The sequence below is a fragment of the Stegodyphus dumicola genome, chromosome 4 (assembly GCF_044657685.1).
Source record: "Stegodyphus dumicola isolate Sdum_Otavi_A_Nest chromosome 4, ASM4465768v1".
NCBI lineage: Eukaryota > Metazoa > Arthropoda > Arachnida > Araneae > Eresidae > Stegodyphus > Stegodyphus dumicola.
Window position 1 is genome coordinate 10,438,462 of NC_140771.1, and position 12,820 is coordinate 10,451,281.

Below are 12,820 nucleotides of genomic sequence, written 5' to 3' on the forward strand. Positions count from 1 at the left end.
CCCCAATGTAGAAAATTTAAGGTTACTTTTTTAAGATACTATCTAAGTATATTTTTAGTATTTATAATGAAGCAGAAGCTAATTACTTTTGAAATAGTTTTTATCATTTTCGGTAGCAAGTATAAGTGAAAAATTGAATTTAATTGTATATACGTCAACAATTGAATTTAACAATGAAACTCAAAAGTATTTTATTTGAAAGGACAACTGTAATCTTAAATTTAATATTAATGCAGAAATAAGAATGTAAACCTACAAATTCAGAGCACATAGGATCTCCTTTCGAATCAACCCTTTTGCCTCCAAGAAACGCTGGCAACACTTCAGGGTCCACATACTTCAGCAATAGTCCTGCTGTGTCCTCTAGTAGGAAAAAAAGTACTTTTATATTTTTTACCGCATGCATTGACACAAAATGATATTTAAAGAAAATGTGTTCATACTGATGAAGATACAAAGAACAATAAAAATATAGGCTTACTAGAGGGAAAAATTAACAAAATATTAGTATTCATTTTACAAAGTTTTTAAATACATGAAAGGAAATTTTAATATGTTGATATTTAGAAACGTTCCATGTAGACTTTCTATGCAGGTTCAAATCCCCTATCTTAAAAGAGAAATTATTCTGTAGTGGAGACATTAGGCAAGATGAAAAAATAGCAATCGCCTTCGCCGGGAATCGAACCACGGAACTCTGAAATACCGGCTCAGCGTGCAAAACCACTACAGCACGAAGGCATGCTAGGAAGGCGTAAAAATACTTTATATACTCCCCCTTTTTTTAAGGGCCAATGGAATATTTAGCGGACCCAATCGCCAAATCTTGGGTGAGGAGAATCATCATCCCCCACCCTTTTAGTTCGGGCGCCACTGTAGAGACATTAGGTACTTTTTGGAAGCAGGCAAGATGAAAATGAGCAATCGCCTTCGCCGGGAATCGAACCATGGACCTCTGGAATACCGGCCCAGCGTGCAGAACCACTACACCATGAAGTCACGCTAAGAAGGCGGGAGAAATACCTTATACTGTAAGGAACAGCATAATTTCATAACCAAAGCATAATTTCATATCACTGGAATTGTGCCTGGGTGTTTGTAAATGTATAGTGTCTTTGCGGCATGGAGGCGTTCTATATATGTGGCGAAACGAAAGTCTATTTGAGAGCTTGGTGGTACGGGAAGTGAAAAGAGAGACGTCGGACCGGTCCTCCCGGTATGCTTTCCATTAAAATTTGGGATGGAACTGAGAAGAATTATGAAGTCGTATTGTAACCTATTTAGTGTTCAAGGTTCTAGTCAAAGACAGGAGCAATCTCTCTACTACAATAGACTAATGACAAGTAATTTCAAGTCATAATATGACTTAAATAGATAATTTTAATAAGTATAAATGCAGTTAGTACAAAAATATTCATATATTAAAATATTTTTATTATTTGAAATGTTTTGTGAAAAACATTATCGCTTAACCCTTCCGCCGTCCTCTCCTGTCCGCGAAAATTTCCCCACAGCTTCCGTCTGTTCTTCCGTGTAATGTTGTTTCCTCTGTGCATCATAACTTTCCATATATGACTTTCGTAGTGGATGAATGTCAATGAATATTAAGTAAAATTATAAGGAAATAAAGCAGAGTAGAAAAATAATAGTATCTCTGTTTATTTTTAACAGCAGGATAATTTGATAACATCTGATGCAGGCGGTCCACTCCTCCCATTTTGTTTTTGTAATTTTTTACAATTATTGGTTTTTTTACAGTTCTTTTCCGTGTTCCAACATCTATCATCGAGTTATTATGGACTGTACTCATCAAACGTATAGCCTTGTTGTTTTTCCAATTCACAACCTCCTTTTTTCTCTTTTTCTGCTGAGTAGACGTTGAAGCCATCTCTCACTGTCTTATGTAAAATGGCGCGAATATTCATAAAACCCGGACAAATTCAATTATAAACAGAATTCCTGATTAGTGCTGCCTTCTTGGAGATATTAGAACAAACAAAAATAAAAACTCAAACAAGTAAACATTTAGAAAGCGTTTGAAACGTTGAAAAGTTTTAAAATGTAGAACGCTTGAGGCGCGTTACGGCCGCGCTGCGGAAGTTTCACTTGAACACGCTAGACGCGTTACGGACGACGAAGAGGTTAATCAATTTCCGCACATTTTTGAAAAACGTAGGATATTTTGCTTTAGTGAAGAAGCATCATAATTTTGCTAACAGCGATACCATAACGTCTGTCCAATAAAAGTTTACTCAAAGTGTTACTATTCATACTGGATATAATTTAACCATTCGGTTGATAATGATACCGAAAATTCTCTCACACTCTTAGAAGTTAAAATTATGAGCTCAAACAGGCGTTAGCCCAGAAGGCTGTTAGGCTCGAAACGATGTTTTGCGTTGAATCATTAAAAGCCTTGTATCACTCTTCAAATTAATGCCACCAACATTATGGACTGTATTATATTTAAAAATATCAAATAATGAGGAATCTGCATAAATTCATATTCACGCATTGTGGTAAAACAACGGTACCTAGAGCCATCAAATTTTGAATAACGTACGTCTCCACCCGAATATAGTTATCTGGAAGACCAAAATTTTGAATTCGGAATTTGTTTTATTATCTTTTTCATACTTTGTAAAGAGTTAATGAGTTTTAAGCGAGCAATGGCAACATTGTACGGAATAAAAGTTTTTTAACTCCAGACCGACTATCGGAAATTTTCAAGGCATGTTGTGTTTAAATATTTATAGCCCAAAGGGTCATTAGCCCAAATGGTCTCGCAAACGTGTATGTGTGTGCAAATAATAAAAAAAAAATGCTCCTTTGGGCGTAATTTTCTTATTATTAACATTTCGTGTGTTAACTTTATTTATTACACAAGCAGCTTTAGTCTGGTTTTTAAATGTACTGGAAAAATGTCTGAAGGGAACAGCAAATGTTAAATTTAAAAACTGCGCAGAATTTTACTCTGCAGAACAACTTCATCAAAAAAACAAAAAATCAAAACAAGCAAACAAAAATATGTATTACGTATAGCAAAATTACAATGAAATAAACAACATCCCTTAATACTTATCCTATTAGTTACAATGCTGTTTTCTCTCTTGCCGGATTTCCACCACTGGATTTGTTTATTCTGACCTTTATAGATTACAAGAATAGTCTTGCAAATTACTCCAATTCTCACTTTGATCGTTTATTGCCCTGGTCTGTTCAACCACATCCTTCTGTAAGACAACAAGTACAGATTCTGGATAGTACGGACACTGATGTAAATTCATTCTCATTTGTGTTGTATACGGATGGCAGTAGGCTTGATGATAAAGTTGGTTTTGCTTATGTTATTTTTGAAGATGATATTGAAATTGAGTGTCACCAATTTCGCATTAGAAATGAATGTACTGTATATATTTCTGAGCTTCTGTGTATTAATTTTGCAATCAAGTGGATAATTAGCCAGAATGGACGTGGTTCCAGCTACTTAATCTGTACGGATTCACTCTCTTCCCTGGAATCTCTTAAAAATACCTCTTTATGTAATGATATTATTGTCAATATACAGCAGTCTGTCGGAGATCTGGAGAAGAGGGGTATTTCAGTGTTTTTTACATTTGTCCGTGGTCATTCGGGTAATTATGGAAACGAGAGAGCTGATTGGCTTGCTAAGAATGCAACTAAAAATGATATTAACGTTGATGTAAATATTCCAAAATCTTATTTTAAAAAAACATTCAAAGCTAAAATGATTGAGCGGTGGAACTGTGATTATATCTCTTCTGATAATGGATCTTTTACGAAAACATTCTTCCCAACTATTTTTGAAAGACTGAAAAGTAAGGATTTGTTGCTCAATTTTAAAGTTACGCAAATTTTGTCTGGACATGGTAAGTTTAATGTTTATCTTGAACGATTTAAGCTGACATCTTCCAATTTGTGTAATTGCAATCTTAGCGTTCAGCAAGATTTTTGATTGCCCACTGCTTGATAAAGCAAGAAATCTTTTGAAATGTAGATTGAAATTCATTGGAATTCATCGGCCGCCGAAATGTTATGATTTTGTATCCTCGACTTCGGCCTACCGAGCTTTCAATGATTTTGTTGACTTTTATTTTAAACACTGTTAATGATTTCTTTATACATTTTTATACTTTTGTATTTACTTGTGTTTTTTTCCCTTGTTATGATTTCATTGTATTGTTGAAAACTGATGATATTACTTACTATTTTGCCTTTTTTACTTACGATTTGTAAGTCTCGTGTGATACTTTGTGGTGCACGAGGATAAAAAAAATTTTTAATTAAAAAAAATCCCTTAATACAAATATTCATTATCCTAATAAATAAATTAATCAACTTCCCTTTGCCTTCTCTCGACAAACGTCCAGTACCCAAAAGAAACATTAAATTTAAAAATTGCACAGAATGATTGCCCTCATTTTCCAAGTGGCAACAGTGCGGATTTTCAACAGTCAGCAGTCCAGTATACAATTGAATGAAAAACTGTTGCCCAAACCACATTTCTAAAAGAATGAAACTATTGAAAATGAAGCGATAAAATCTAAGAGATAAAATAAAAATAAATTTTAACTTACACCCTATAAAGTTCAGTTCAACAGCAAAATCACAACATGTTTAAAAAATAGCAGGTTTACATAATTTCCGACAGACAGTCTTGCGCGCTGGAGATAAATGTGTTTTATTTCGTACATTGTTGGGTAAGAATATTTTTATATTTACTCAGTGTACTTTCTCATCTGTGCATGTATTTTACGTTTCTACTCTAAATCAGAAACTTCTGAATCATATGCTGTAAAAGTTAGGGAGGGTATGCGAGAAGAAGAATTATGCGAATAAACATGGTATTAATTTAGAAGTCGAACAACTACATTAATTTGATACTACCCTATCTTAAACATGATATTATGAAATTTTTGCACTTAGCTGTATTTAATACATTTGACTTTAAACTAGGAAGACTCATAAATAAATTAACAGTTCTTTAAAGTTAAATACAATAAGTGAAATTCTACAGTATTAAGAAGTGAGTTAAAACAATATATTAGCTATTTGGAAAACTTAAAAGCTGCTCGCACACATTAAACTGCCTCTGCTAATAACCAAGACAATGACTCTTTACATATCATTTAGAGTGATTATTACTTCTTCCTTGTTTTTAGAATGAAGTAGCTTCCCTATTATATTGCCTGAATCATCCGTGCACTAACAATGGAATCACGTACAAGCTAAATGATTAGATGTCGTAGTTCGTAACTGTTGGCATTATTTATATGAAAGGATATACAGACTACTTTCAAAACGCCAATAAATCACATCTCCAAATATCGAGAAATTTTTGTTTGTTGTGCTATAATCCTGTTTAATTTCTTTTTAACACAACAACCAGGAATTTTTTAAATACCTGTAATATTAAAATTTGTGCGCGCCTGTCTGTTTATTAGTTCAAAGGGGTTTTTATCCTTGAAAAACTATATTTTTCGTTTTGCGATTTTGCGTCGGATCCTTATAAACGGCGTATCACTTTTCAAATCGTTGCCACCAAATACTATCGCCCTGTATTATATCTGAAGAAATTAAATAATAAAAAATCTGCATAAATGCATGTATGTTTCTCGCATCGTGATAAAACTAACGGTACGTAGAGCCATTCAATGTTGAATGACGTAATCCTATTGTGAATATGAGCATCTGAAAGCCCAAATTTGAAATTTGTTTTAGTATCATTTCACATTTTGTAAAACTTTAACGAATATTTGATTAACAAACTCAAAGATTTAAAAGCGAGCAATAGCAACACTCTTACGGAAAAAAAAAACTTTTTATCTCCAGCTCGCGGAACTGTGTCTAAAGATATGCTTATTTTAAAATTATTTTGCGACATTGCTGTTGAGCTTAATTTTATGGTTTAAGTGCAAAAAACATGACATTTAATAAATAACACACAAAACGTTAAAAAAACGTCCCTTTGACGTAATTTAAAATCTGAATCCTTTCAGATTTCCCCACCTTTTTTCTTCTTTTTTTGTTTGTTTATTTGTTTGTGACATCATCTTCTCCGGAACGGCGGAGAGCTGCGTTTCCAGAGAGTATTCTCCAAAATTCCCCGTATTTCAAAATATTCGTGGGAAGCCATTTAGATCATTCTCATCTTTAATTATGTCTCTCATGACTTTAATTAACCGAGTTATTAATTAAAAACCATGAAAACGCTAATTTTTTTATTCATTTTTCGAAGTGGCAACAGTTGCGCGAGCTGGAACTTGAAAGGCTTTATTTCGAAAACTGTTGCCACTGCTCGCTTTCAAATCTTAAAGTTTGTTGATAAAAATTTGTAAGTTTTACAAAATCTGAAAAAAAATTAACATTGCTAAATTTTAAACATATTCTGACGTTGTTGAAGGAAGAAAGCCTACTGTAAGTCGAAAGTCTACTGTAAGCTTATAATGTCACTGTATGTCGAAAATATTTTGTTAATGTCAGCATTTTAAACAAATAGCTGTATTGGCAAATTTTTAGTAACTTTGTGTAGAGTACATTAAACTAATAGTTCATTTTATTTTCAGTTTTTTAGTACATAGAATTTATGAATATTGCTTTGGTCGCAGCCTGCTCGTCGAGTCGGACTGGCCGCTAGTTGGAGGAATAAAGATTGAAACTGCTTACCTTTCGATGTAACTCGAATATTTCGTAAGAGGGTTTGCCGTAATATCGGTTTCATAAGATTGAATGCTTGATAGAAGTAAAATGGAGCTGAAATAAATTTTAAAATGTTAATTAAGAATATGGCAAGATATTGCTTGTTTCATGAAGTAAAAAGTGTTTTATACCTTCCTCATATGAATGTGTACTGCGTATAAAAAAAGAATAACACTGGTAGGACAAACGTCATGTTTTACAAAACAATTAATAGAGCTTTATGTTTTGTAATCTTTGTTACACTGCTCAAGCACAAGTTCTTGATCAAAATCTTATCTAAATAATGTTTATCAGCGAAAACCAAATGGACTAACGCAACAGAGAAAGAACGCCAGTAGAGAATAATAAGTCGCACACGCAGTTTTAATAATTTTAATCGAAATTTGCATTTTGAAATATTTACCTCTTGCTTTTAACCCTCTGAGCGACCAAGGTTTCGCTACGAAAGCACAAATTCTCCAGAACTACTAAGAGAACAAATTATTTTTTGATTTTAATGTAAAAATTCTGCTGGTATTTCATACCTGGATTTGTGTACTTTTGATATATTGCCTTAATTTCTTTGACATATTTTAATATGCACATATATATATACGTTCTTACATATCACAAAAACTATTCTAGGCCGTATATATATATATCGGGAAATTGCAACAGAGAACTGTGACTAAGGTTTTTGACATAGTTTATTTAATTCATTAAAAAAATTTTGTCGTGCAAAGTTTCAATTGTCTATTTCGGCGAAACGCGTAATGGAGTTAGCTTGGTTCGAAATTCATTTTAAAAATTTCTTTGACAAGCCAAAATGAACTTGAAATTGGGCTAATTAACCATTTACCGCTTCTTAATTTTAATATTTTTTTTATATTTTACCTTGATCAATTGATTAGTATTTTACTGTGTTTTAAAATCTACTTTATTCGTTTAACATATAGCTTACTATTTTTATTTTACTTCGTTCAATTGATTTGTTTTTTTACTGTGTTAAAAATTACTTAACTCGTTTAGCATATAGCTTACTTTTTATTAATTTTACTTGTAAATTTTCAAATATTGTATTTTTCTCCTCTTTCACACATTTCATAGCAACTAAATATGCTTATGAAGTTTTCACGGAGCCACAGTTTTGGGTAACGTTTTGGCGTGCGTACTAAAATTTATCTTCTAATTTCCTTAATTTTGCAGCACAATGCGTAAAATTTTGACCAAAATTGGTCTTTTTTCGTTTGTTCTTACAGCTTAACTCTAAATTATATATATATATATATATACTGAGTATAAATATATATACATATACAGTAAAAGCCGTATATATATATATATATATATATGTTGTATGAACTTAAATCCATTTAGTGCGAATACAAGTTATTATTACTTGCGCAATTGCTGCAAAGTTAGTTAATAATAATTTATTTCCTAAACAGTATTGATTAATTGATTATATTATCTCCTAAGTTTAATTAAAGTAGAATTATTTTAAAAGTGTGCATCCATACTGGTAAGTTATATTTTGAAAGATGTTTTGAAGTAATTTGAAAGCAAAATGTTAATAATGTTTTAACGGGGACTGGAGTTAAATCATCACGAAGAATAATAATTCAATTGTAAAAGGAAAAATTAAAACATGTAATTATTGTCATTGATCGGATATATATATATATATATATATATACGGCTTTGCCGCTTAGAGGGAAAAGGAAATACGTATTTGTTTTTTAATTATATTCACATGCACACCAAAACTGAGGTCTTTTACCTTCTCTATAACTGCTGCACGAGAAATTCGGCATTTGTTTGATGTCGATAAAGTCATCTAGGACATTAATGAGGTTCATTAGTTTAGAATGCGTGGATTATAAACATGGTTGATTTCGGACTGTACGAAATTCGTTAAAGTACGAATGTCGCTTTAATGAATTTTCGTGACTGTACGAATATCATTTATAAACAGAAATATTTTGAAAACAAGTATGTATTCGTTGAAAAGGATGAATAAATACAGAACTATTCATCATCAGTGTGGAATACCTTGTAATGGTGCACCCTGAAAGGAAAATATTGAAATCTGAGATAGGTATTTAAAGGGAAAAATTCACGTAGTGCAAAAGGAAATTGCATACCATATGGGTTTAGACAGAAGAAAAAGTATTATACTTCCTGATAGAGATTTTCTTCTCTTTACTTATAATGCCTCATCAAAGAAACCAACTTCCGCGATTTTAAGATTTTTAGGAATAGATTAGGCAAGAAAGAAATTTCGGGTTTCAATTTTAATATCAAAATAAATAGCAGTTCAGTGTTACACGTTATAAATAATGGTGCATTTTGAGATTGGTTTTGATCTATTCCCATTCGGAATCTGCTATGTTTTTATGTCACGTATATCGTCAGTATAGCATTAAACGTCTTTTAAATATCACATAAACTATAGCGATATTCTTCTTTTTTCTTTGAAAAAAAATTATCCAAACAAATTTATTCATATGATTCATAGATTTTCGAAAAAGCGTGACTAAATAATCATGGCATCATACACCCTGTACGAAAGTATTTAGACTTTATAAGCCTCGATTTTTTTTTTTTTTTTTCTGAAATGGGCATTAGCCTAGAAAGGCTATTACTCTCAATCCGGCATTTTGCGTCGAATCACTTTTCACCAAATAGTATCGCCCTGTATTTTGTTTAAAGAAAATAAATAATTGTATGTATGTTTCTCGAACTGTGAAAAAACAACGGTAGTCATCAAATTTTGAATAACTTATTCCTCCACCCAAACACGGACACCTGGAAGCTCGAATTTGGAATTTGTTTTATTGTCTATTTCATATTTTATGAAACTTTAACAAACTTTTGATTAAAATACTCAGCAATTTCAGAGCGAGTAGTGGCAACACTTTAGGAAATAAAACATTTTTTTTTATCTCCAGCGCGCGAAACTGTCTATGGGAAATTCTAAAGATATGCTGTTTCTGAATATTTTTAGTCCAATGTGGCGTTAGACCAAATGCTCTCGAAACGTATATGTGTCTGTAAATGGAAAAAAAAATTATTAATTTTTGTTAACTAATTTTTTGTGAATTTCAACTCTTCGTGTTCGATAAAGCCTATTATGAGGCTTACACAAGTAAGTCATAGCACTAACAAAATAAATCAACAATGTGCAATAGCATTGAACATGGGAACAATTATTAAAAATATAAATAAAAATAAAAGTAGAAATAAAATGTGAAAGCTTTCAGATTTTATAATTACGTCCAAACGAACGTTTTGTCCATTTACAGATACATACTCGTTTCGAGAGCATTTCGGCTAACGCCACATTAAGCTAAAAATATTTAAAAACAGTGAATCTTTAGAATTTCCGATAGGCAGTCTCTGGCGCTGGAGATAAAAATGAGTATTCCCTGCAATGTTGCCACTGTTCGCTATGAAATTGTTGAGTTTTTTAATAAAAAATTCCTTAAAAGTTTGCAAAATATGAAACAGACAATTAAAATATTCGAAATTCAAAATTTTGGTTTCCAGGTGCCCATGTTCGTGTGGATTACTATGTAATTCACAATTCGATGACTCTGTGTACCGTTGCTTTTTCACATTGCGAGAAACACAAATACATCCATGTAAATTCTTCATTATTTAGTTTTTTTAAATATAATACGAGGCGCTACTATTTGGTGGCAACAATTTAAAAAGTGATAAAACCGTTTATAGTGACTCGACGCAAAATGCCATTTCGAAATTAAAGGTGCTTCTGGGCTAACGCCTATTTGGGCTAATAATAAATAAATAAAAAATAAATAAAAGAAAATTCTAAAATAAAAAAAAATCAATAAAATAAAGAGAACGCAATAATCTCATAGACGGTGTGTTTATAATAGAATAAATTACTGTTACACCCGGTATATGTGATTTCGGAGTAGGAAAAGTCTACTCAGAGAAAAGTATATATATTATTTGAAAATTACCTTTCTTCTTCAGGCCATTTGAAAAATACTGAACAACAGCATACCGGAATGCATTCCTTTGATAAAATGCAATACGCTTCACAAATATACTATTAGTAATCAACAGTTTATTTAATTTTAATCAACTTTGATGGTTAAAGTATTAATTATTGAGATAATTTTCTTTGCGTGGATATGACGTGATAAATATTTGTTCGATTTTTTCCACGAAAAATATAAATCATCATATTATCTCTCTCGTATCGAGATATATTTCTATATAGCGTCAACGGTGTTTAGAAAGCATGCTATCTAATTTATTCGACTAACTTCTTGGAACAAAAGTGAACTAAGTTAGGTAGTAGTGCGAAATATTTCTACTATGAAAAAAATCAGAATTACAGTTTTAATACTGAATAATTCTCTAATATTTCCGAGAGAAAGAAAAAAGAACATGTAAGGTTTATCTTAAGTTCTTAACAGTGATCTTTAGTTAAAGCTACTTTCCTATCCCGTTAATTTCAGCTTACGAATTTCCTGCCAGAGTGTGCTTTAAGAATCGCGGTTAAATGCAAATGAAAAAAGAGCAGTACTTAAGTTGAAGTTCCACTGACTTCGATAGAGAGTCTCAGAGTTTCTGACTAGCGCGCGTTCGCCTTTTGGCTACACTCTCTCTAAGCTAGATCAGCCGTGTTTCAGGCCCCTGATAGCTTCGCCATTTAGTTAACATTTAGGGGCCAACTTCTGTAGAATTTTGATAGCTACGGCTATATCGTTTTAGCTAAGCATTAGTTAAGTGTGATTTTCTTAATACTCTTGAGTTCAAGCCCAAAAGCAGGCTTTTTTGTACGTCTTGAGAAAGGGCCACTTGTCAATCGTTATTTTGAGCAATAAAGGGTGATTAACCCTTCTTGAGTTTACGTTTCTGTTTCCTGAGCTAAAGCGATTATTCGCTCAAAGTTCCACACGCATAGCTGTAACTTTAAGGTTGGAACCTTATAAATAAATGGATTCTATGTAATTCAGATCAGGTGAATAAGCTATTTTAATAGTTTGCGAGGTCTTAATGTTGAATTTCGTAAAACCAGCCACCTACAGAGGAAAATAAGATAAAAAGGGATACTTAGGATTTTTTGAATTATTCTAATTGAAGAATACTTCCAACATGTTAGTTAAAAGATACTGCTTCATGGGAAATAAAAAATCAGGCTCATTTTCTGTGCTTGCCCTAGCGCCGGGGAAAATCTAACAGCTCTTGAAAGTAAAAAATTATATTTTACGTCAAGGCACAGGAAGAATTCAGTTATTAGATTATCCGAACATGAAAAGGCATCGCACAGCCGTATGTCTAAGTGGAAGGACAGCTTCAGAGAAGACGTTCTAAGGGAATTAGTTCGTATCTGTATTACACATTGGAAAAGCCACGAAAAATGACCAATACTTGTTCGCATATGTTCAAATCCAGGTATTCAACAATCTTAACTACTCGGCCCTTGATAGGGCGAAAAAAATCAGTGAGATTGATGATGAAAAAAAACATTTTACAAATGCAAGAAATGAATTTTATTTTTAGATAATTTTATTTTATAAATGCTTAAAATTTAATCCAGATACATGAAGAACATATTTAATAAGAAACTTTAATATCTTATTATACGCATAAAAGTAATCTTTTTCAAATTGTACAAAACTCAAAAACTTTCATAGCATAAATTTATAATTCATATGCGAAATTGAGATAAATTTAGCACTATTTTAATCATCTTAATGTGCGTATAAGTGTAGAGGTATATACGTTTTAGATTTTTAAGTTTATTAGTGTTACCGAATGCTTACGTTTTCATATTCAATCCCAAATGGCAGACTGTTGCTTCTTTGTTTTCAGAGTATATAACTCAGGCAAATAAATAACAATGAATTATGTAAAAATATAGGTAAAAGCAAGCGCATATCACGTTGAAATTAAAATAAATTAAAATAAAAATATCTTTATATTAAGATAAAAAGTTAAAATCTTAATTAAAAGAATTGCATATCTACCATTCACAATCAGTATGTTTTTCCAAATTTCTGGATAATAATCTTGTAACATTCTCAACAAATCCAGTCCCATTTCCACAACTGAAAGGAAAATAAATATAGTAAAAATGAAA

General features: G+C 31.9%; 1 protein-coding gene across 1 annotated transcript in view; it reads right to left on the reverse strand.

The window, feature by feature from the left end:
- Nucleotides 1–12,820, reverse strand: part of LOC118187804 (SEC14-like protein 2) — a 66,069-nt gene that overhangs the window by 15,611 nt on the left and 37,638 nt on the right. Inside the window, exons 9-11 of the mRNA XM_085814541.1 lie at nt 12,708–12,788; nt 6,688–6,774; nt 257–363 (exon numbers count right to left, since the gene is read on the reverse strand). Of these exons, the coding sequence (XP_085670667.1) occupies nt 257–363; nt 6,688–6,774; nt 12,708–12,788 (275 nt within the window). The remainder of the gene's footprint in view (nt 1–256; nt 364–6,687; nt 6,775–12,707; nt 12,789–12,820) is intronic.